The following is a 27,069-nucleotide window of genomic DNA, read 5'->3' as shown; positions in this document are numbered from 1 at the left end:
CTTGTGCTTTAAAAATATACTCTGTGACATTCCATTCTTTTTTCTGTATTAAAGTGAATTTAGTCAATTAACTGATTTAAATAAATCCATTTCGTTTTAGCTGTAAAATTCTTTATGATGCTTTGTTGTAGATGTACTGGTATAAATGACTACTATGTTTATTTGTTCTATATTTTCCATTTCTGAACTTATTGATTTCAGATGATTTTTTAAAATTTTTGGTGATCGAAATTGTACGAAAGCTAAAAATTGAATTTGGGTAATTTCGATCAGTAAGTAAGTAAGTAAATTTTATTTAAAGTCGGCAGATATATGTACAGTATAACAATCAACATGAGCTCAGTAGAGCTCTTTAACCGACTGATATTTTAAAACAAATAACAGGCATTCATAGACATGGTAAAAGACATACATTTACATGCAGCACATAAAACATGAAATCAAATAAGCAATGCAAGCACATGCACACATACACAACACACACATTGGGAACATAAAAACATAGCACAATCACATTGAGCACATGTATATGGAGAATGAATGAGTGATAAATGGTTAATTTTGATGTCTTGTTTAAGTGGTGTCCAATTCTTTTAAGTACATTTAGTTGTCTGGCTGCTTTTTTTACATATATTGGTTATGTGTGTATTAAAATTAAGTTTATAATCTATGGTAACGCCTAGTAGTTTTACTTCATCATCACAATTAATTTGTGTTCCATTTAGATTAAATACAATATTATCATTGTGAGTTTTAGTGCCAATAGATATTGCCTGAAACTTCTCAGGGTTTGCTTGCATTTTGTTTGTTGAGAACCATGATATTAGATTATTACATGTACTGTCTTCTTCTAGATATTTAATAACATTTGCCAAAATGGAGTCAGATTTAGCAAGAGTATTGTCGTCAGCATAATTACATAAGTCACAGTGGTTAACGAAAAGGAAGATATCATTTATAAATACGTTGAAAAGTACAGGGTCTAAAATGGAGCCTTGCGGGACGCCTTTAAAAATATTTAACACTTTACTTATATTTTGACCAACTTTGACACACTGCTTACGGTCTGAGAGGTAACTGTTCATCAGACATATAGCAGATTCACTGAGACCATAATGTCTGAGTTTAAGCAAGAGCAGATCATGGGGTAAACATTCAAAAGCCTTACTGAGGTCCATTAGTATGGCAGCAAGGTATCTATCACTGTCCAGTGCTTTTTTCCAGTCCTCCAAGATGCACAAAAGCGTTGACTGACAGCTATAGCCTGACCGAAAAGCTGCTAGATAGGGGTTGAAAAATTTCTGAAAATGTTCTGATAATTGACTTTCTATAGCTGTCTCAAAAATTTTAGATAAAACTGGGAGAACACTAACCGGTCTATAATTACCTTTTTCCAAAACACTGTTTTTTTATGAATTGGTGCAACTTGTGCAATTTTAAGTTGATCTGGAAAAACTGAGTTGGACAGCGATAGATTTACAAGGTTTGTGAGAGGTTTTATAATTTCATGTTTAGAAAAATGTAAAATTTTAGGTGAGATACCATCTATACCTGTTGCTTTTTTGGCACTAATTTTGTTAATTCTTTTCAAAACAGATTTTTCAGTTACAGGTTCAAAAACAAATTGATTAGATACAGATAGTTCACCATGCTTCTTATCTATAGCAACAATACTAGGATGGTTTTCATTTATTTCAGTGTTGTTATTATTACCTATATTTTTTGCTACATTTACAAAGTAGTTATTGAAGGTTTCACTCACTTCTTGCTGGTCGGTAATAATGTGACCATTCTCTTGTAAGATGGTATGTTTAGATGTTATACTGCCTTTGTAAGGAAAGGCTTGACCGTGGGCCAGAAATCCCTTGATTTTGGCCCCTCTGAGCACCGTTCCATAAAGTATATAATTATTTACTGTTTTATTATTTTTGTTACTTTGTTTCTTTGTGTCTTGTAGGCTTCCCAATTTTCTTTTGAGCATATATTTTGATATCTGTTGTATAGCATTCTTTTCTTGTAAACAGCAGATTTTAGGTGTTTATTCATATATGGAGTTTGTTTTGGTTTGATCTTTCTTTCTTTGAGGGGTACATGTTTATTTACTATTTTTAAAAAAATGTTCTCAAAATCTTCATATGCAGCGTTTATATTAAATTGATTATTATTTTCCCAGTTTGTACTTTTTATGTCATTTTTAAAAGATGCTTCATCAAAATTTTTATAACTTCTGCTCATTATAAATTTTGAACTAAAACTTGGTCTTTTACAATCAATTTGGATACCAATCATATTGTGCACATCACTAAGTACAGTGCCAAAATTACAAATTTTACCACATTTATTCATTTGGTTAGTTAGTATCACATCTATAAGAGTTGGTTTGGTGTTTCTAGTAAAAGAAGTTGGTTTTTTTACCATATTATTCAGACAAAATATATCACATGATTTATTTAGAGATTGACTTTTCTTATTATCAAGCATATTAAAGTTCATATCACCCATAATTAATATATTATCAAATTTTTTGCTAGCTTTATCAGTATTACAATTAAAGTCACTAGTAAACATATTGTCTGGCATATTAGGTGGTTTATCTACACCAACAATTAACCATTTATGGTTATCAGATGTTACCTCTAGTCCAATCTATTCAATTTCTTTATATTCCATTTGTCTGTTCCTGTCTGCTGCTAAGTCTGAGCGTACATATGCTAGAACGCCGCCTCCATGTTGGTCTCGATCAGCCCTGTGCATAGAAAAATTGTCAACTTTAAACAAAGCATCTGGAAATGAGCTATCTAGCTTAGTCTCTGCAATAAAAAGGATGTCAACTACATTTCTTTGTAGAAGTTCAATTATATGTTCATATTTATACCTGTAGCTATTTATATTAAGGTATGCACAAATTATGTATTCAGAGGTCTTTCTCAACTTTGTTAGCCCATGAAATATATCGTCAGTGTTGTTTCTGTCATGCCCAGTTACAATATGCTCGTCATCTACCTGATTTGTATATTAAGTATGTTGTCCTTCATCAAAGAAAGAATCAGAGAAATTTGGCGAGGTACATGGTCTACAGTACCAGCTTTCACTCGAATTTGATAACTCAATATATTCGTTAATTGGCATGTGTATACATTTTATATGGTGCCAGTATTCGCATATTTCACACTGGATACCCTTTTGATTTTTCCTAACTGCTTTTGCACAGATACCACATGGATATTGGATGGGTCCCGGGTTCAGCGATATGACGAGTCTTATACATTGCCGGAATTCTCGGACTTTTACATGACTTTTGAACTAAAATCAGACTTTTGTTAGACTTTTTGTACTCCCTCATTTAGTGGTATTTTGACTAGACTTATCTCTCTTCCGATAGGTATGATCTAAAGTGTGTAACATGTAGGTACGAGACCGCAATTAATTTTCAAGTGCATTTCAATATACACATTTGAGCAGATTAAAAAAAATCCACCGGCGCAAACTGAATAAAACTTCTCTGGCCTAAAGATATGTACAAACAGGATTTTATATATAAATTGTAGCAAATTTTACCATCATTTTCTGAAATTAATACATACAATTCGGAGATGGGGTAAACATGACAAATGAACTGAGTTAAAAGTCCTAAATTTTAACCTTCTTCCACTGAACCAAATCACATCTTTTAGTCAGAATTGATTAATGAAAAAAAATCCCATGTAATTTTAACCTATTTTCTACCAATTAGAGGCAACACTTCAGCAAATAAGTTTCCAGTAAAAATACGAAAAAATGTGGAAGGTACCTACTACCAAAGTTGGAACTATTTTCGTATACAACGAAAAACCAAGGGGAATTAATTGTGTTCTCGTACCTGTACCCGTACAACTTTTCCCCATACCCAAATATTATTTTGTCAATTTCTTCATTATTACATGATATTTCCAACTAAAAGTTGGTACATATTTTCTAAATGATATGATGGTTATTCTAGATTAATAATTTTAAAAATGTTTGCGACTTCAACTTTTTGCAGATTGGGTGAAGAAGTGTCCTCTAAATAGTCTCAATTCAAATATTTGACTGATTTTCTCTTTTTTTTCTTTATTTTCATTGCATTGACTGTTTCTGAAGTAGAAAAAAACAGCTAGTCAGCTTTCCATCTGATTTAAGACAGATATATGTGTTTTCACATAGTACAGGAGTACTTCTATAAAAACTCATTTTTAGAAGCTAAAAAAGAATGAATCAACCCAAACTTACTTCCAAAGTGCTATAGACACATTAAAATGTACTTTAAAAACAAACAGAGGCAGTGTTTTAGAGTAAACTATCATATGGTGTAATTAAAATTAAGCCAGGACCAGGGTTGTAAAACTGCGGGTTTTGGTAAATATGCTGTTTATACTAAGATTTTCCCCCTGAAGCCACAAAATAGTGAAAAGATATTTTAAAATGCATGTTTTGATGCTTATGTGGTACATATGAACTCATCTGGATGTTTCTTTTTCATATCAAGTCAGGTTTTTTTTCTGCTTTAAGGCTTTTTAGTGTATGACCGGCTCCAAAAAAAGTGTTTTTTTGTCAACTCAGTAGGGGTTTAAGTGCCACATTTGTTCAATATATATGTAAAAGAATGGGAAATCATGGTTGTTTTTACATTTTTAAAACATTTCCCTCCCATAATCCAGAATTTCATACCAATGCAGTGCAATGGAGTATTCCAAGAGGTTGAGACAATTGACTAACACTGTAATTTTGCCAAATGACCTTTGCCGCAGGTTAAAAACAAATTCTAAATTTTTACCTTTACCCTGTCTACTGCTTGTGAATAGTGTTTATTTGCTGTTATTATGACACTGTGTGTGCAAAAACTCAAAATGAGACAATAATTAGCTCATTTGCCCAATTTTACCATGATGCCATAAGCAATTACGAGTTTTACATTGAAAATCCCATAGAAACCCATTTTTGGACTAAAATGCAAAAAAATTAGAAAAGAAATGTATTTTTTTGCCACATTTCATGTTTATTCCAAGAATTTTGAGAAATAAAACCCAAAAACATATAAAAATAGCATGTTTTACAAAAATGTGACCTCTCTTATAGGTACAAGGACACAGTTAATTTCGTAGTGCATTTCAACAGACCCATCTTGACATATAAAAAAAATTCCACCCCTTCAAACTCATTCAAACTTCACCAATATGGAAACATGTATAAAAGCAGATTTCTATAAGAGTGCCAGAAAAATTCACCATCATTTTTTATTTTTAGCAACTTTGCTTCGGAGACCCCGTAGACATGAAAAGTGACCACTGCCAAATGTCCTAAATTTTGACCTTCTTTCATAGGATCAAATCACAACTTCCACATAAAATTACAGAATGAAAAAAAATCCCTCGTAAATTTGATCCTTGCCCTACATTTCTGCAGTTAATACTAAGCAATTAAAGTTTATGACAGCAAAGAAAAAAATCAGAAAGAAACACACTAAAAAAAAGGAACTATATTCGTCAAGGGGAATTAATTGTGATCTCGTACCTTAAGCTGATTTTTGGGCTCCGTGCAGGTCTGGGTATTAAAAGAATAGGCCTGCAGCAGCGTTAAGCTTGTCGTAAAAGGCGACTAAATAGTGCTCTGAACCCTAGCCGGGGGCTAGGGCGCTCTGTTCACAGAGCAACTGGGATGTGTGCCCCAAGTGGTTGAATGGGGTACCCCTGGCGTGTTACATGCTGGGGTTGTCAGGTTATAATACGGAAAACCTGACCGCAAACCATAGTGGTGCACCGTGTTGGGAAAGATTTCACGTTCCTCGCACGTTAAAGAACCCTACTGTGGTATTCTCCCGGAGTAGGAACCATAGGGCTCCGCCACAGGAGGCTAAATTGCCCGACCCTACCCACCTCTCCCTATTTCCAGTGGCAATCAAAATGTGTTGACCCCATTGTCCTTGTGTCCCATCCCTTTTTCATTTCATCGTTGTTTCATGTTCATTTTGTCATCAATTTCATGTTCATCGTCTGAATATAGCTGAAATATTGCTGCTTGGACGTTAAACCCCAACAAACAAACAAACAAAACTGATTTTGGTCTGTGAAACTACCATCTTGATAGACAGATCATGTTTACGTTTTGTTCTGCTGATTTTTACCGAAATTACTTGCCTTGGAATGAGCAAATTTTCAAAAATAAAAGTTTTTGGGACTTTTTTTCTAAACGCTTACAGATATCGAGCTGATATTTGGTATGTAACTCTACCATGATGAGTGTCTATAGGTTTTGTTCTGCTCCGCTGACTTTTACCAAAATTACAGGCCTTCGAATTAACAATGTCTTTTAAATCAACAGTTTTCAGGACTTTTTTTCAACATATTGAGCTGATGTTTGGTATGTGAGTTTACAATGTATCATGATCAATTACAGATCAAGTTTATGTTGTGTTGAGATTTTCTATGAACTTAGGCCCCTGAACTTTCTTTTTTTTTTAAATACTTTTAATTTGAGAGTCATATTTGTGGATGTGCAGGGTATATTAGCGCACTCACTAAGATTCTTTATATTAAAAAGTGTCTGTTATAGACAGGTATTCAGGTTATTCAGGTTCAGTTAAGACAGGTTTGAGTGTTCTGTTTTAGATATAAGAACAAAAATTTCACTGTAACTTATTAGTGTTCTTTGTTAAATACTAAGGTCATTAGTTAACTGATAACAGATTAGTGTTTAGTATTAGATATTAAGGTCATTCGTTCACTTGTTACATATTTTATGCATGGAAGTACAGCGTTTTTATTCTTGTTCTTCTTTTTCAGGACATTTGTACCTCTAGTGGCTTTGAAGAATTTGTCAGATGGAATCAAAGTCTGCTTTCATCTCAATTGTTCCATGTTCATCTTGACTGTGTATATATCATCTTCCAGTACTATGTGCATGGGGCTGTTTGAGATTATGGCATTTCATCATCATCCGTAGATTCAGCAACTGGGGACCTACCATAGAATTTCTACTCTTCAATCTTCCAGAATGGATTTCGACTCTCCCTTCCTAAAGACAAATGTAAGACTAGCTTGACCTCCTGAGTATTCTAAAATATATAGACCGGCCTAACTTTTTTTTCAGACTACCATAATCCTCTTTTTTTAAAAACAGCCTAAACCTCTTTTGTAAAGACCGGCCTAACCCTTTGTTTTTAAGACCAGCCTGACTCTCTTTTTGTTTCTTTTTTTTTTGGGGGGGGGGGTTGAAATATAACCAGTGAGGATAATCTTGTTACATTTCTGATGTATTTTTTCAGTGTAATAAACTCAGAAGCGTTTTAGGCTTTCCAAATATGTAGGGTTTAGGCCATTTGATATGACAATTTACATTACAATTCACGTATTACACAAACAAACAGTGCAACTAACTAACAATATGTGCCATTAACTCAAATACAATTAGCTACTAAATGAACAGTCAATTTCAGTAATTTTTTTCTTGAGAACACAACTGAAACTCTCACATATTTCACTAACCTAAGTCAGTTTTTACTAGTTTCAGGTTTTGGGCAAGCTGTTTAAAGCACAAAATGAACTGACGAAGGAATGTCACAATACTTATTTATCTATGAGCATTATTTTATTAAAACTACATAGTGAGAAATCTATCTAAACGTATATATTTCAAATTTAAAACTGGCTCGGTTCAGACTTGTATAGGTGGTTGGTTTTCTAAGGTTCCAAAATGAACATTTACACTGATATAAAGATCTTAAAAAAAGTGTTTGGTATAGACAGGTTTCATCGTATATGAAACCATCTTAGTTTTGTGTCAAACTTTTTTTTTAATGTGAAGTGAAAACTTTCTTGAATTACCTCCCTTAGACCATTTTTAGCTTCTCTCAAATTCACTTTTAATATTTATAGTCATAATATTTGAAAAACTTCTTTTACAACCCAAGGAAAACTTAAGACCAACACTATATCCATCTTAGGCACTGAATCTTTTTAATACTGAAGGGAAAGGGGGTGGGGTCGGATAATTTGGAGAAAAGTAATTTTCCAAATTTAAGCCATTTTAGCTCACCTCGCCAAAGGCCATGTGAGCTATTGCCATCACTATGCGTCCGTTGTCGTCGTTAACAATTATACACAACTCTTTTCCTCTGAAACTACTTGGCCAATTGAAACCAAACTTGGTATGAATATTCCTTGGGGTATCCTGCATAGAACTAATGTAAGGATTTTTTTATTCTTCCAAAAACATTGCCGCCGTTACTAACACTAGAACATAGGGGTCAGACAGTGGTTTTTCACATATATCTCCTAAACCGTTAGGTTTAGCTAAATTCTGACGGACTAAAAGTGCTCAGTATAATAAGATCTATCTAAGGTCAAATTTTGGTTATAATCCCTAATGCCATGTTGGATTTATTGCCCTTTTTCAATGATTTTTGTCATTTTTAATGTTATTTCTTTCAAAAATCTTCACTTCTGACACTACTTGACTAATTGAAACCAAACTTGGTATGAATGTTTCTTAGGGTATCCTGCATAGGACTGATGTGTGGATTTTTGATTTGGCGAAAAACATGGCCGCCATTACTAAAAACAGGACATAGGGGTCACACAGTAGTTTTTCACATATATCTCCTAAACCGTTAGGTTAAACCAAATTCTGACATGGGTAAAAGTGTTCAGCATGACGAGATCTATCTCTGATCAAATTTTGGTTTTAATCCATTAAGCCATGTTGGAGTTATTGCCTTTTTTCAATGATTTTTGTCATTTTTAATGTTATTTCTTTTTAAAAATCTTCTCCTCTGACACTACTTGACTAATTAAAACCAAACTTGGTATGAATGTTCCTTGGGGTATCCTGCATGGAACTGATATGGGGATTTTAGATTCGTCAAAAACATTGCCGCCGTTACTAAAAATAGAACATAGGGGTCAGACAGTAGTTTTTTTCACATAGATCTCCAAAACCGTTAGGTTTAGCAAAATTCTTTCGATAGCTGAAATGATCAATATTATTAGGACTACAAAAATCTTCAGGGATAAAAGTTGTCAGATGAGTTATTGCCGTTGAAAGGGGAAAAATGACTTCTTTTTTTAGCAGTTTTCAGTTAATATCTTGAGAACTATAATAGATTTAAAGAAACTTTAAATTATTGAGAAGATCTTATGATAAGTCCTACCAAAGAATTCTTGAGTCAAAATTGTTGGACAACTTCTCGTTAAAATTTAATGCCTTTGAAAGGCAATACTTAACCAGGTGAGCGATTCAGGCTTCTGGGAGCTTCTTGTTTCTTTTCTTTTTTCTCAGGCATTGACCAAAAAAAATTATGAATCAATATTTCCTTATTACTTAACAATGAAAATTTACAAATATTAAAATGTGGCCTTGTTAATTGCCCTTTTTTTCAACCCGAGATCTTGATATCGGCGGGTCAAAGACAATATCAATCAAGGGCCAGTAACAAGGGCGATATTAAAATGGCTGTACATATTCCGTGTATCACATACATGTTTATACCAGTAATGGATTATTTATCTTTTTTTTTCTTTTTTTGGACAGAAAATAATAAAAGACTAGCAGATAAATGATGTGGTGTTTTCTATTTTTACTGCATTTGACTTTTCTCTGTGTTTATAGCAAAATCAATCTTCATTATGACAGGTGATTATTGTTTATCAGCAATTCAGCATTAAAAGAAGACATGGAAGAAAAAAGAATTGAGTAGAAAAAAAAACTTTAAAAAAAAAGATTTTTGCCTGAACGATGCATAAAAAGTTCCTAAAAAATACAAAAATGTTTCAGTTTATCTCTTGGCGTCAAAAATATTCGGAAATGGGAGGTATAAGGGTACCTGAAAATCATAGTTTAGTTGATTAGGGTGGGGGTGTGCACGGGTGTTATCTCAGCTCACGTGCTATAGTTCCATGTGGTGTATAAGGGTTAGAACTCCACCCTTTTGATAATTTTGTCTTCTTAGTCTAATAGATTTCCCTTTAATATGTTCCTTGTACCAATTGTTAGGTACATAACATTTTTTGTACTGAAGGGGAGGCTTGGTTTGTTATGGAAGAAATAAGATTACTCCAAGTTTTTGCCATAAGTATTTTACTCAGTCATTAATTGAAAAAAAATGTTAATATTGTTTAATATTTCCACCATCACTTAACAATATAGATATTCAAATACAATTTTTTAACTACGACTGCTGCTGAAAAAAAAGAAATACTTTTCGTGTGTGGGCAAAAATTAACTCAACATTAAATCTGAAGAAAATGGTCTGTGTCTTACTTTCATATTAAGCAATGCTTGATTAGAATGCAGATGTCTAATCATGAACAGTTGGGCCAAAATTTTACACGCTTTCCAAGCTTGATACAAATCTCAATTTTAATAGCAATTAGCCAGGAAAAGAACTTGACCCCAAAGTCCCTGTTTTGCCCTTTATTGCTCAATAAGCACAACCCCCACAAGCAATCAAAGCCTTTCTTTTAAGGATAGGTATGTCACCTTGAGGTTCATTTATAAGATCCATTCATCTTTACTCAAGCTATTATCTCCAAAACAGGAAAATGTTTGTTTCTGATCCCTCATTCGTAATTAGTTCAAGTTGAAACCCCTAAAATCAATCCCAGGCTTTCTTTAGTGGTTTTATTTCATGAAAATCGATACACTCAATGTATACTAACATGCAAAATCTACAGGCGACAACTGACGACAGCATATCATTATTCCACCACAGTCAACAATGATGAAACTGACTATAGCATGATATCATTATTCCACAGCAGTCAACAATGACAATAGCATGATGTCATTATTCCACTACAGACGACAATGACGAACTGACGACAAGATGATACCATAATTCAACCGCAGACACCAATGACAACACTGATGAGAGCGTAGTAACATTATTCCACCACAGACAACAATGACAAAAATGACTATAGCAGGATACCATTATTCCACCGGAGACAACAATGACGAAACTGAAGAGAGCATGATACCATTACTCCACTGCAGACGACAATGACGACACTGATGAGAGCGTAGTACCATTATTCCACCATAGACAACAATGACGAAACTGACCATAGCTTAAACCATTATTCCACCACAGACACCAATGATGAAACTGACGACATCATGATACTTTTATTCCACCACAGATCACAAATAGATACTGACGACAACATGGTACAATTATGCCACCACAGACAACAATGATGAAACTGACTAAAGCATGATACAATTCCATCGCAGTCAACAATGACGATAGCATGATGTCATTCTTCCACCGCAGACAACAATGACGAAACTGACTATAGCATGATACCATTATTCAACCGCAGGCGACAATGACGAAACTGACAACAGCATGATACCATTATTCCACTGCAGTCAACAATGACGATACCATGATACCATTATTCAACCGCAGGCGACCATGACGAAACTGACGACAGCATGATACCATTATTCCACTGCAGTCAACAATGACGATACCATGATACCATTATTCCACCGCCCACAACAATGACGAAGCTGAAGACAGCATGATACCATTATTCCACTACAGACAACAATGACGAACTGACGACAAGATGATACCATAATTCAACTGCAGACGACAGTGATGACACTGACGAGAGCGTAGTAACATTATTCCACCACAGACAACAATGACAAAAATGACTCTAGCAGGATACCTTTATTCCAACGGAGACAACAATGACGAAACTGACGAGAGCATGCTGCCATTACTCCACCAGAGACAACAATGACGAAACTGAAGAGAGCATGATACCATTATTCCACTGCAGGCGACAATGAAGACAGCATGATACCATTAGTCCACCGCAGTCAACAATGACGAAACTGATGACAGCATGATACAATTATTCTACCGCAGACAACAATGATGAAACTGACGATAGCTGGATAATATCATTCCACCGCAAACGACAATGACGAAACTGATGACATAATAATACCATTATTCCACCAGACGACAAAGAGGAACTGACGACAGAGTGATACTGTTACTCCACCGCAGATGACAATGACGAAACTGACTATAGCATGATATTATTTCACAGTAGGCGACAATGATGAAACTGACGACAGCATGATACCATTATTCCACCGCAGTCAACAATGCCGATAACATGATGCCATTATTCCACTGCAGACGACAATGACGACACCATGATACCATTATTCCACCGCGGTCAACAATGACAAAACTGACGACAGCATGATACCATCATTCCACCACAGACGAAAATAACGAACTGATGATAGCGTGATACCATTACTCTACTGCAGATGACAATGACGACACTGATGAGAGCGTAGTACCATTATTCCACCACAGACAACAATGACAAAACTGACCATAGCTTAAACCATTATTCCACGGCAGACAACAATGATGAAACTGATGACATCATGATACCATTATTCCCCCAAGGATGACAACGAGGAACTGATAACAGCGTGATACCGTTATTCAACCGCAGGTGACAATGACCAAACTGGCGACAGCGTGGTACCGTTATTCCACCTCAGACAACAATGGCGAAACTGACTATAGCATATCATTATTCCACCACAGACAACAATGGTGAAACTGACGACAGCATGATACCATTATTCCACTACAGACGGCAATGACGAAACTGACTATAGCATATCATTATTCCACCACAGACGACAATAAAGAAACGGACTACAGCACGATACCATTATTCAATGGCAGATGACAATAACGAACTGACGACAGCGTGATACCATTATTCCACCACAGTTAATTATCTGTTTCAAACTTTTCTTGTGTAAAATGTTGTTATACTAGTGAAATTGAAAGGAACCCTCTTTAATAAGGCCTCTAACATGGATCTCCTTAGTAGATACAATCAGGAAAACTTGACCTCTTTAGTAGATACAATCAGGAAGGCATGAAACATATCATCATTAGATGGTAGCAATAAATTGGACACATCTTGACAAAACATCAACAAGACCACATCAACAGCCCTTCTATTGACACTAGAGTTAAAGCCAAGCAGAGATAACATGGCGTCATACCATTGTGTTGGAAATGCGCAAAATTAACCCCTCATGGGAACATCTTCAGAAAATGGCCAAAGACAGGCCAGGACATTAAAACTAGCCCTTAAGGGCAAACAAAAGGAGATTTTCGTAAAATATGTTTTATTTTTTTTTTAAATCAGCAGTCTGAATACTATTACATGACAATTTACACAAAAAATATCAAATTTGCTTGGATTAAAAGTAAAATTCTGGATACTTAAAAAAATTCAGGAACAATAACTCTTCTCTTCTAAAGTTGAATAAAATCTGACTAATTATGGAGGACTGCAATGGCTTAATAATGTTTCACAGTAATTTTGAACTGAAAGCATATTTAATTAACACATGATCAAAATTGACATACATGTATTATTAAGTTATTGCAATTGTAACTTTAGAACTTTAACTTCTATAGCATTAAAAAAATTACAAAAAAATTAAGCGGTAAATGTTGTTAAAATATTGTAATAAAGTGTACAAAAAAGAACAAAGAAAAAAAAAACAAAACAACAAAAAGGTCCCCACTATGAAAAAAATCTTGATGATTAAAACTCTTGTTTGTTCACAAAATTTTACTACTGATGAATGATGGACAGCATTGACATGGAAGCAAAATGGATCTCCCTTAGAACTACCTGTACAATGTAATACAACAGGGTTCGACGTTAACTTTTATATTCACTTGTCCAGTCGGGCAAGTGACATATGTGATTCACTTGCCCGAAATATTGAAATACTTGCCCGGAACTTTGTGTCACTATATAGTGTTTAAACCAGAAACCCTTGTTTAATAAGACGTGGATGGCAAGAAACTGTTCAACTATAATGCAGATGACAGTGGTTTAACATAAATTGACCATTCTAAGATTCGATTACAGTGATACATAGAGTTAGACACCATGATCAATCAACATTATTGAGTATACTATTTTACTCCCTCGACACTTGGGGAGAACTGATTAATTGCAAGCCAAATAAATGGAAAAGCCGTCATATTTTTTGCGGGAATAAGGGGTAAAACAAGAAGCAAAGAAATTACAAGTATTCATATGAGGAGTTTTTATTTCACATCTTTAGTTTAACAAATGGACAACAATAACTATCTTCAATAGAATTTTATTTCTCTTTTTCTCTCATATTTTCGAAGTTTTCGATACAGATTTCTTATAGTTTTCCAAAGTAAGAAATTCCATAAATAAATCGCGATGTTCAATTGGATAACGAAAATAGATGTACAATTGGACGCATCCGATTGGTCGACATTAATATCATACGATATATTTTGGCAAAGGGAAAATCAGAAAACTATCCAATGATAATCTAGGTCAGCAAGGTCGGGAAGAACGGCGAACTATACAGAAGTAATTTTCGATGTTTTAGAGCTGCGATGATCAGAAATAATGTAATTTGGGCACATATTTTTTTCACTTGCCCAGTCAGGCAACTTTGATGTCGTTTTTACTTGCCCAGACTGGCGATTTACTTGCCCCGGGCAATCGGGCAACCGTTAATGTCGAACCCTGTACAATGTACATGTATTTTATAAGTGTTATTAACTTCACTCTTCAACATGCTGAAGTGCAAGTTCAAACAAATAATCAAGACACAATGTATAATACATGAAAAACCTTTGATAGCTTAGTTCTACATAGACGAAAGTTCTCACTAGAGAAAATAATTCCATCTTCAAAAAAGAATCCAAATAGTCTGCCTTTCATGCGATAATCCATATTGGCAGAGCACATATTTAAAGACTCCGTGAATAGGCAAAGTCTCTTGAACTATACGCAATCTTTAAATAGTCTATGTTGATTGCGTCCTGAAGATGAATGCATATTCCACAGACTCTATTGGAATGTGTCACATTTTTGATGGACATTAAATATTAGGTTTGCCATTAATATCCATATTGATCATGATAAAATATGTTGGATTCGCCCATTATCGGAAAATCCAAATTCACTAAGTGTTTAAAACCAACTTCAACCATGCCTTGGCCATCTACATGTAGATACACGAATATTGTTCTCAGTGTATCAGAAGATAAATTCCAAATCATTCTACTGTTCAATGTACATGTACATGTAATTCCATATGGCTAGGCCTCATTAGTTCTAAAATAAAAACTGGATTTATTCATCTCAGGAAAAATCCTAACTGGTCTTGTTAACAAGTCACTTGAGATTTCCTATTAAATTGTCAGACTTTGGTGGACCATAAATAACTGTTGTAAACATATTTACAGTGGGTATCCAGGGGGTTCATGGGGTGATGGAAAATTTGTGTTACATATATCTTCATTCAAAATATCCAATGAGCAAATAATGACCTGAGTGCCCTTGGGGGACCCCCCTTATTTTAAATTTCTCAATCCAACTCTGTAAGTACATACACACGAAAACGAAACATACATGTATATATTTACAAAAAAAAAATAAAAATGAAAAATAAACATATATTGTAAATAAATAAATGTGCATTCTACTCATGCCATGTACATTTATATATTGATAAAAATTACATTTAAATGTAGATGATGTACTGTACACATGGTAAGTATTGAAGACATCTCCATGTATTTACAATTAGTGAAAATAATTCCCAGTTTATTTACTCTATTAGTCAAAAATATTTCAAATTTCAAGAAAGAAAATGAATATACATGTAACTTCAGAAGGATTTATAAATGTACAGTACATCAAGAAATGTATTTAAATTTTTTTTTAAATTAAATTTGACTTGCATGCACATGTACAAGGATATCACAAGTTGTCAAAGTTGAAGGTGAAATGTCTCGTAAAACAATTCAAATCCTAATTAAAAATAAAAAACAAAGTATAGTACATGTTTTTACATAACTACAGTTTCATTTTAATTTTTTGAAAGTATTGTTTTTATAAAGAGTCATTAAAAGGATACATACATGTACATGTATTCATAATATTTATAACTACAAGTTATAACTATTTGTTTACAGTGCCTAAATGTTCATTGTTTTAAAGAGTGTTTTGAAAGAATACATGTACATGTATATATGATATTCATGACAAATAACAAATAAATATTTTTTAAATCATTTGAGTACGACTAAATCAAAGATAGAAACATGAAAATGATAAATACAACTATAGGCTAAAAACCACTAATTCCACTTCCCATAGGCTTCTATGCTAATTTCACAATATTCAATGGCTTCTCTGGACTTTACCTTAACTTTAACCTGCAGATGACTATATATCAGCATGATTCTACATATGTCAGCTCACAATCCTCAGAATGGCATGTGGGGTTAGCAGACTTGCAGTGCAGTACTGGTCACCGGAAGTGAAGGGTCTATAAATAGCATGGGAAATCCCAGTGTTTTCACAAGATAGGGGTATATTTAAAAATCATTATGGAGATTAGGCTTCACATCACAAGAAGCAAAATGCACCTATAAAATGTACAGAAATGTTTTTCCTTTCAGAAACTGTTTAAATTTTTTAAATAAGATGAGAACTTTTTTCACAGCACTATGAGGAACAGGGGTAATTTCTGCGTAGGACTATTTTTGCGTATGTTCCGAATGCTCATTGGTTGAATTGGTGGTCTGTAACCTATATACATGTACAACAACAATGAAGTGAACAGATTTTCACTGATGACACAAGACTTATTAATAAAGAAATATGAAATAATTTCAAAAAAATCAATCATTTTACTAAATAAACTAATTTTGTATTATTTCCTTTAAAGATTTTAATTAAGTTAATTACAAAATGTATCACATTTATGTAAATAAAAAAGTAAAAAAGTTATTTAAGATAATTGTGTCAGTAAATTACAACATGTTTCTGAAAACATTTCTTAGAAAAAAAAAAGAAATAATTTTTGGTATTGTTATAAAGATTTCTGATAAATTAAATCATTATAAATTAAACATATTTTATTTCTATTTAAGTCTGAATTTGTTTAATAAATTAATATTGTCTTAGTCCATCAAGAGAAAAAAAACCAAATCATTCTAAATGCACCATTCAAACTACACATACATGTTATAATCTTATTAGTCATAAAAATACGAACTGGCATTGTTCCTCACATAAATCATTCATTAGATTTGAACTAATTATAAAATACCAGTATAGGTGTTAACATAATTACAGTGGCGGATCCAGGGGTTCAGGGTGTAACCCCCCCCCCCCCCATTGAATAATTTTCAATTTTTGCAATCTATGAACTTTAATGAACAAATAATAACCTGGCACCCCTCCCCTTTTTCATAATTTCTCCATCCGCCCCTGTTTGTGCTAAATATATAAAATCAAATACACATACATGTACATGTATATATATATTTACAACAACTGACTTAAATCAACATTTTATACATGTACCTACATGTGAATCAATAAATTGGAGATATTTCTATTTATTGTTGAAGTTGCAAGAACAATGTACATGTATTCACTGTTGTGGGTAATTTAATGTCCTTAGTAGTATCTTTCAATAATATACAATGTACATGTAATTAATATTTCAAGAAAAAAAAAGACAATAAAAGTTCTGAAATAAATCAACCTTTTAAAAAAAATATGTTCATTTTAGTTGAAGCAATGAAGACTTATAAGTTTTAAGGATATCACATGTTGCCAAAAAGATTCTATTAAATTAATTCAAACCATGACTAAAAAAATGCTACATGTACATTACATGACTGTACTTTTTTTAATTATTGTTTTAAAGAAAGTTATTTTTAAAGGCCTAAATGTATTGATGTAAATACTGGGTTCCTATTTTGATATTGTACATGTTCATGTATGGTGTTAGATATTTACACAAAGTAATACTGGTATTAAAATTTTTTATTTTTACTATTTTCAGTTTTCAAACAAGAAAATTTCATTTATTTAGAAACATGAAAATGCAAATATATACAATAGAAGGTAATTTTGAAATGTTCCCTATTACCTCACAATTGAAGAGCTGAAATTCCATGATTTCCCCGTCATATTTCTGCTATTTACATTTAAGGAAAGAAAAACCCGAAGTTCCGAATGAAAATGTTACTACTGGTACGTAATATGAAACTCACCACATATAGTATTCAATTGGCAGGGAACCAGAAATATGGCGGGAAATCTTGGTATTTCAGCTCTTCAATTGTGAGATTTTAGGGAACATTTCAAAATATCCATAGAAACAAGATGGCGGATAAACAATACGCTCAATGCCAAATTCTCATAAAAAATAAATATGGAACTATTTCGATCTCGGAGGTAAGAACGAAAGATAATTGTATGAAAGTTGTAGTACAGGACGACATGAATAAAATGGCATGTTTTTTAAAATGAACTTATGAGTAATTTAAAAGATAATTAAAAAAAACTGCAAACAGGCTGAGGTGAATTCGAGTATACATATAAAAAATAAAACATGTTTTCTTACCTTGAAATCGAATTAATCTCAATAATTTGTTTATCTCAGTGATGGTTCTCCATCAAAAGTCAATATACAGTAAATATCCTGACCACCTTATTCCTATCAACAACAGTGAGATTATGGGTCACTTTATCATAATGTACACACCGAGGGCGAAACAACCCATCATCTCCACCGGCTACAACTTCATGTTTATCTCCATCCCTTGAAATTAGTAATAAATTATGTTTGTCATTATCACACACAAAAATATTCTGGTGTTCATCCATTGATATTCCAAGAGGCCATGACATTGTATTGTGATCCTTGAATGTGAAGATAACTCTGAGGTCAGAATCTAAGACAGTAACTGTGTTGTAGCTAGGACAGGTATAACATATTCTGTTGCCATCTGTGTCTATATATGAATCATAATAAACAGTCTTGTCATCATGGAGTTTGTCTATTTTTTTTGTATCTATATTAATTTTTCGGATTCCTACCTCAGGTACACAGAAGTATAAATGTCCATCACTATGTGTAATTCCCCAGACTTCACTCTTTATCTGAAGTGTTTTAATGATTTTACTCCTGTCTACATCTATGATGGAGATTGTTTCTGGGTTAGGATTAGAAACAGCAACATGGTTCTCATTGATGACTGTTACACCATCTACTGTTACATCCCATGCTGCTCCTCTATTAAGTCTGACTGATGATTTGTGTTGACCATTACTGTGTAGTATGTTTACTACACCATTGTGACAATCAGTCAACACCAGGAGTCCATTAGGCAGCGTACAACAACCATAACACTCACCTTGATCTACTGTAAACTGTTGTTTAAGTGTCAGTTGTCTGGGGAATCTTGTCTTCACCTCTGCCTGACCTATGTTTGGTTTGTTTATGTCTATGGATGTTGTTTGTTTTTCTCTTGATACTTTAATGTCACACAGAGTTTTTATTCCAAAAATTGTGTCGTCTGCTGTGATGTTTTCATTCATTTCTATGTCTGTATTATCCATGGCTCCTTTTTCATATAATTTGTGTAAGATTTCTTCTGATTCTTCAACTTCTCTCTCCATTTGTTTTGTTGCTATGAATGCTTGGAAATTTGATGCATGGTTCTTAATGAGTTCCTCCTGTTCTAACAATTCACCAAGTTTTCTTTTATTTGATTCCAGGATTTTTGTGGTGGCTTTGATTTCATTTACATTTTCATTTACAACTGACTCTAACTCTGATAATGTTTTGTTTTCTAGTTTCTTAATTTGATCAATAAGATTTTGTGTTCTTTTATTCACCTCTGTTGATAGTTTTTCCTTCTTTTTCTGTAGTTTTTTCACATTTTCTTCCCTATCAATGATTGCATTCAAGACAGCTTGATGATTTGTTTTTATATTGGTCCACAAATCCTCGAAAACTGCAGATGATTTTACTTCACAGATGACATCTTCTATATCTAAAGTGTCTTTACACTTTCTATGGGACTCCAGTCGACATTTTTGACAAATAACACAATCGTGTGATCTACAGTAATACTGATATCTTTGCTTGTGTTCTTCACAGTCGAGTTGAATTTTTTTGTTGATGAATGATGCCATTTTTCTGCAATGTAAAGTGAAAAATATGAATTTTAATTTTATTCCAGGAGACAATTATCTTAAAATCAATTATATATTGCTTAGTATTTTTGGGATTTGGCATTGGTTATATTTTTTTGTTTTGAGGTGGTGGTCAAAGCAAAAAATTTTCTCCAGCGTCGAATCCAAAAACAGATTAAGCTTGTTACAAAATGTATTTTTTATTGACTTTTGAATGAGTTTAGACCTTTCATACTGGTTAAAATCAGTTACATACAGCTGTGCTGTGAAACGTAGCTTTAACTATTATTTTGTGATTTGGCACTGGGGATATTTTTTTCTTTTGACGGCGGTGGATTCAGCTTATTACTAATTTTTTTTATCAACTTTAGAATGAGTTTATATAAACCTTTCTTCTTTCAACTACCCTGCACTTTTTATGAGCAACTCGGCGGGTGTTTCTAGAAAAACAGAGGACACTCAACCTATTTTTATGTATTGTTTTAGTTACATATACTTCATGTTCTTTTTTTTTTGGTATATGTGTTTTCCATGTATTGTCTTTGTCACTGTATTACTTTCTTTTGATTTCTGCTAGGACCTTGGTTCCCTTAATTACTATTCATACAGTGGGTTAACCCTCATGGAGCGGAGTGGTCAAAATACTAAGCCTCTTGACCTGACTTGGCAGATACGTACATCAGTCGTTTGAATTGTAGCGACAAATAGCAATATTTGACTCTTTTCTTGCTATTTGTCACTAATATTCAAATGACTGTGCGTACATGTATATTAAGCCCTTGTTTTCCGTTAAAAAATCCAAAGTTGTGATTACATAGGTTAAACCTACTCCAGCAATGCCAGAGGCGATTTGGCAAGCTATTTTCTGACTTGGTGCCATCCTAAGAGTTGGGGTATGGGGGAACGGAATTCAAACTTCTTACGTAGGAGTAAGGTTAAACCTCTCAGAAATCTCAAATTTAAGTACTGGCATGTCTAATCCCTTTCGGGGTCGGTGGGTCAAAACAAAAATATACCTCCTGCACTGAATCCCAAAAGGTTACTGTCATGTCTTAATTTGGCACAACCGTATATATGTTTGAAAATCAACACAGTTATTGAGTTGATGACTTACAGACATGCAACACAGTCAGGGATTTAAATTAGCGGTGTTTCTGCGCCTTTCAGACAGACGCGGAGTTGCTGTTTCATTGATGACGTCAGTCTGCGAGTCTCACTAATTGACGACAAGAAGTGACAAAAAGCGACAAGAAACAACAAGTGGAATAGCCCAAAGGCAATTTTGTTTTCATTTAAACAAAGACATACAATTGTTTATTTATGTGTTTGATTTAAAGCAAAAAAAAAAAAAAAAAAAAAAAAAAAATAGGAAAATATTGTTTTAAAAAACCAGGAAAAGAATATTTTTCAGGTAAACATGTGAAGATAAAAGGTTGTTTGAAAAATTGCACTATAAAGGCTACCTCAATATTAACGTTAAGTTTGTTGTCTTGAAAATTAGTTATAAATTATGTTTGTCATGATCACACAAAAATATTCTGCTGTTGATCCATTGATATTCCAAAAGGCCGTGACAACTGACTTCGAAATATGTCATCAAAATTCATTGAATATAAAAAGATATAATGAAGGTAACAGTGAGAGGGAATTATTTGTGTAAATTTAAATACTAACATATAAACAAGAAAATATTTAAAAAAAAAAAACAAGGTTGTCAGAAATTTAACACAATGTCGAGTTACCGGTAATACTAATTACAACTATGCGCCCTGTATCAGTGGCTTGGGAAAAATATATATGTATATATACTGTGATGCAGTAAAATTCTATATGATTCTGCAATAAATCAAAAATAAATAAAATTGCATTTTAGCTTAAGTCAATTGATAATGTCTTGACATATTTGTACATTTAGCCGAAAGAAAGAAATATTTGTAATATTGAATAATACATAATCTGTGACAGGAGAATAAATAGGTTTGAATTCTTTGGCACGTGCTTAATTGTCTTACTAATAATTTATGTAAACAACTAACACTTTATAGAGATTGGTAAAATGTATTTAACTGCTTTGGGTAATAGTTTCCATTGTTTAAGGATAAATACATTAAAACAATATTAGACATGAAAGATAAAGTAAGTTTGAGTAAACGTAATCTTACAAAACCAAACGTCTCATATACTCAGGCGTTATGAATATTCATATTTGGTCATTAAATAAAATTAAGAGATTGCTTTGGTAAATAAAGACAGGTCCGACAGCACGTGATACTGGGTTTTTAAGGGAGCTCAACCCAGCCCTGGCATCACTGTGTACGTTTAGGACAATAAAGAGTAAAAAGTTGATATCTTTATTTACCAGGTACGTGAACAATTTAAATTTGATGTTATATTTCCAACTTTTTTAATTAGAATTTTAGAAGTAATGTTTTTAGTTGAAGTTCCATTTAAAGCAACTAAGTAAATATAAATAATTAAATTCTTATTTATCAAAATGAATAAACGAAAAAGTATATTAATTAAATAAATAAATGTATAAATAGTATTACGCTTATATTATTAGAAAAATATATTTTGATCATTACATGTGTACGTTTAGGACAATAAAGATTAAAAACTTGATATCTTCATTTACCAGGCCAGCCTCGAAAGCATGCAGTGTCCGATGGGCCACGGACACAAAACAAAAATAAAAGTATGCCAGAATCACAGCAAGAAAATACCAATACCGCTCCACCAGACTCTATCATTAACTAGTTTTCCCCAAACACCAAAATGTCACTCGAAAAGAAAACTATAGTGACTGTCCATAAAAACGTGTCGGAGGGGGAGGCAGTCGACATCTCGAGGAGCCATGCCATGCCCTCGACCTCTCAGCTCCGACCACACAACTTACGACATACCAATACACCCAATTTTTTAGAGTAAGGCATATTGCTAATCTTGGTATTATTTTTTCAAGTTTTCATATCTCTCTAGATAATAACCTATTCTATAATATATTTGAACTAAGTTCTTCTATAACAATGCATGTTGCTATATTTTTCTTTAAAGAAAAAAAATCACCCTTTCTTTTAATCATACTACTTAATATTGTTTCCAAATAATTTCGTTTTTGTTATTTCACATAAAACATGTTTCCATATTTTTATCAATTTGAAAACACATCAAATCAAATCTAATATATATAGATATAGTTTCTTTATGAATTGTAGTATCTAATTTGTTTAAACGGTTCATTGGTCAAATTGAAAAGATGTTTTTTTTTAATTTTAAATTTGTATCAGTTGACTTCCGTTTTTTTTCTAAATTTTCCTAAAAATAATTAACTCATTTTTTCAATAATTATCTCATTTTTTCCTATGTCACTTTATTTTGCCTATAAATGAAAAAAAAATGTCGCTTTAATTTCTCGAATTCTTGACCTTTCTTGTCCCCAATTGACACCTCTTGTCACTAATTAACTATAAATTTCTATAGGAAACATTTTGTTATAGTTTGCCAAACAATGCGACATTGAGTCACGGTAAGATAGCTTGTTGCAGTTTGTCTTAAAGCTTCCTAGTTCAATCATAATACAGAGTATCAGAAGTACCTGTAAAGTCCGAAACGAACTCAATATAACATCAAACGAAACGAAGAACGAAATCAAAAGAAATGAAATATAACAGAACCAATCAAACCAGATCCATTATTTTAATATAGAAATTGAAACATGTCCCAATAATCATTATAATTAATAGGATTTTAGGCTATGCCAATGATGGACGGAGCTCTTGTGCAACCGTCTACTTCCGTCAGAATATTTTCGCCATTCATAGTTCTGGTCTTACATTCTACATACATGTATATAGGTCGCTGACGCTCCGTTAAAACAATTAATTGTGTTTTGGGTAAGAATATAAGAATAATTAATAAGTTAACAATAGCCACATTTAAAGGTAAAAAGGGAACTATATACGAATATATTCAAGTTACCTATTCATTTTTAAACGCATAATAAACCATTTGAATTTAACTAGAAATAAAAACCCAGCGAGATTGTAAATAGTCTTCAATCATAGAAAAGGAATAATAAAAGGAATGCCGAGTACTAATTGGGAAAACAGTCATATGCAGGCCTTGAGGCAGTGGTTCCAGTCAAGAAACATTATAAAGAAAGGGATGCCATGCTTTTATTTGCCGCTCATCGTTCGCCCATTTTTGTTACAAAAAGGTAGCATAACCCCCAAAACCATCCTGACGTATCATCCACTTTATCATAAATATATTTTTATTACGGTTACCGCCTCATGACAACGGAAGCTACGAGATGGCAAATACAAATGAAACTTTGCATAGACAATGGCATAGGAATTTCGATAATGCATTTCTTGGGAATTGTGCCATTTTTTGGTCTAGTATTATTGCTTTTTGCAATATTAATCATTCTATTTTGCTATTTTGACCATGATTGGTGGAATTATATCACAGGGGCTTGCTCCCAGTATCAAATATGCAGCCCGACTCTATATATTACGAAGTATTTGGTGGTGATACCTGTGTTTATTTATTAGGCTGTTTGCAGTGCAGTAATAAGTAATAATTATATTTGATTTTATTCAGGGGCGGGGGGAGGTTGAGTTGAAGCGAGTTACCCCAAAATCTGGGATCCCTGTTTTCTTGTTATATACTATTCGGACTGCATATCTGGGAGTGGGAGCAATCCCCTGTGATAGTATTATAATACTTTATCGTTTATGTTAATGTACGTGTCTCTGGACTAGGTGCCCAGAAACTAAGCGCTTTCACATGACACATAGGTGTCTATGAAACAACTTGTAGCACTTGAGCTATGAACCTTATCAACTGAGAAATGAAGATAGTTGAGTGTAACACGTTTCTAAGGATATGATTTATTTCACCTATTTGTGGCTTAAGGAGGTAGAGCTGGGGTAAGGGACGCCTATTGAAATCAGTGATATGGTTGCATCATATTCGATTTCACCAAAGCATATAACGCTTTCATTTGAAACATAATGAAATCAGTCCAAGTTACTTGATGCTTACATGAGGTTGATGTCAAATGCTGAATACAAACGTTATGATGATTTGTAAGAGTTATGTCCTTTACCCTATATCTACCTCCTTAAATTTGAATTTTGAATTAACTGATATCGAATCTGAACATTAGGCAAACTGGCAAGCTACTATGATGCATTATAATGCATTTTGGTGTGTGTGTTTTTTTAAATGTCCTTCATAATCAGAATGGTGAATTTAAGAATAATAAAACGATGAGTTTAATATTAACCATTTATAACAATAAGCTTATGTTACGATACGTTTGAATTCGATTCCCGTACTTTCCTTTTATTCCATATTTTTGCAATACGACGAATATTTGAGGCGATAAAACGATCGATATAAATTGATTCAGTACATGAGTACTTTGACTCTACACCATGAATCACCTCTACCATTTACAGTGTCTGAATTCTACGTGGATTGGTACTTGAATATACATGTATTAATGCTTGTTATATATGGATTTAACGTGTGTACACTGTATGTGGCAGACCTCATTCTGTTTTGATATTTAAAAAAAAAACAAAAAAAAAACTAGTCTTAGTCTTAAAGTTTGACCGTTGACATATTTATCAACAATTATGAAATAATAAAGTACGGACAATATAAAAAGATGGTACAATGAACTGAAGCAAATGCTGAATGGAAAAGTAAATCTTACTCTTTACTGGTCAGTATTCCCAATTAGCATGAAGTTAACTTATTTGAACGTTAGCGTGTTTGTTTAATATGGAATGTTATCTTTTTACTTCCTGGTACAACTTCACAGATTACACACGATTAGTTATGGAAGCTCATAGGGTACACCCGATTCCTAGTTTTTTTTCTTCAGAATAAGTCAGAATAATTGGTTAAAACTCGTCTTGTCGACATTTCAAAGATCAGAATGTTGCTTTATAAACAAACATGTCGATTTTTATCATCAATTATTTCTCGTTTTTTTTCCTAGTTCAAATGATCGAAGTGTGTGCATTATACATGTATCATGGCGGCTTGTTTTTGTCAACTTTGTAAACCACATGTCCACATGTTTTATTTCAATACACAATTACGCATGCGCAATAACGAATATCAAACGCCTGTCAGATCGATATTTACATCGGCTAGTTCTACTTCCCATCATCAAATAATTTGCTGAAAGATAATTTATTTGAACAAAATACATCTTACTGAGCTAATATAATATTATTTTCACTGAAAACACAATATTAATGCTACAGGCGTATGCTTTTCTCCCACAGGCGTATTTTAACCTGGCAGGCGTATGCTGTCGTATTTAAGTAGGACCAGATATATCTGCCAATCAAAATCGAGCTACGTAAAGGACTTCGTCGACATTAAAATGATATTTTTTCAATGATACTTCGCTTGAGAAATAATTTCTTAAAATCACGTTTTATAATTAAATCATTCAAACAAATACTCTTTTCAAACTATTTTAATACAGTTTCATTTTAAATTTACGATTTTCGTCGTATCTCGAAAATGCCCGTATGTAAATACGATCAACGGCGGAATGCTTGAAATCGAAGTGCAACGAGAAAACAATGATATCTTGGTAGATATCTATCGAAGAAGTAGCGAAGTTATATACCAAGAAGAGAAATATACAACGACAATATTACCATGATGCTTGAAGCGGAGTTTTGACGGAGGTATCAACAAATTAAAACCACACACGGTTACTGTACAAATGTTAATTCATAGCACGCCCGAACTTCGTCAAGTTCATGAGGTTTTTCACAAAATCAAATTCAGATTCTAATACTGAATAGGCATTGCCGAAGCCAGCGAACACCGTGAGCTTTACCATATATGTACCGTCTGTGCGAGACTCGTAAAAATATTAAAGGACATTACAATGATTTGGGGGGGGGGGTCGACCCGGATGGTAATTTTTGCTTCGCAAGTTCAATAT

The 27,069-nt window shown here is 33.3% G+C and overlaps 2 protein-coding genes and 1 long non-coding RNA gene across 13 annotated transcripts in view; 1 reads left to right on the top strand and 2 right to left on the bottom strand.

The window, feature by feature from the left end:
- Positions 1 to 2,646: 2,646 nt before the first annotated feature.
- LOC148599832 (uncharacterized) lies at positions 2,647 to 13,064 on the bottom strand. Its single transcript, XM_088558101.1, has 3 exons — positions 12,918 to 13,064; positions 3,040 to 3,303; positions 2,647 to 3,009 (listed from the first exon to the last, which is right to left on the bottom strand). The coding sequence occupies exons 1-3, from the start codon at positions 13,062 to 13,064 to the stop codon at positions 2,647 to 2,649; spliced, it is 774 nt and encodes a 257-aa protein (XP_088414227.1).
- A 119-nt stretch (positions 13,065 to 13,183) lies between these two features.
- LOC148599831 (uncharacterized) lies at positions 13,184 to 26,257 on the bottom strand. 4 transcript variants are annotated; one of them, XR_015918035.1, is made up of 3 exons: positions 21,199 to 21,295; positions 16,677 to 20,088; positions 13,184 to 16,205 (listed from the first exon to the last, which is right to left on the bottom strand). XR_015918035.1 is itself a non-coding variant. In XM_088558789.1 (2 exons), the coding sequence occupies exon 2, from the start codon at positions 20,082 to 20,084 to the stop codon at positions 18,567 to 18,569; it is 1,518 nt and encodes a 505-aa protein (XP_088414915.1). In that variant the 5' UTR covers positions 20,085 to 20,088; positions 25,813 to 26,257; the 3' UTR covers positions 13,184 to 18,566. The 4 variants fall into 4 exon arrangements, 3 of the variants coding, with proteins under 3 accessions (XP_088414915.1, XP_088414914.1, XP_088414916.1); XM_088558789.1 differs by lacking the exon at positions 21,199 to 21,295 and adding an exon at positions 25,813 to 26,257 and having other exon boundaries at positions 13,184 to 20,088; XM_088558788.1 differs by having other exon boundaries at positions 13,184 to 20,088.
- LOC148599830 (uncharacterized) overlaps positions 25,258 to 27,069 on the top strand; it is a 30,865-nt gene continuing 29,053 nt past the window's right edge. For 3 of the 8 annotated variants that reach the window (XR_015918039.1, XR_015918038.1, XR_015918044.1), the window contains exon 1: positions 26,265 to 26,806. This is a non-coding gene — a long non-coding RNA (uncharacterized LOC148599830). Of the gene's footprint in view, positions 25,822 to 26,240; positions 26,807 to 27,069 lie in introns of those variants that run through there. The other 5 variants (XR_015918043.1, XR_015918040.1, XR_015918041.1 and 2 more) reach the window with 5 other exon arrangements.

This window comes from Perna viridis, chromosome 13 (assembly GCF_037379345.1).
Source record: "Perna viridis isolate PV_CMFRI_1.1 ecotype Kerala chromosome 13, ASM3737934v1, whole genome shotgun sequence".
Classification (NCBI taxonomy): domain Eukaryota; kingdom Metazoa; phylum Mollusca; class Bivalvia; order Mytilida; family Mytilidae; genus Perna; species Perna viridis.
Note: the sequence above shows the minus strand (reverse complement) of the source record. Positions and strands in the feature narration are given on the sequence as shown.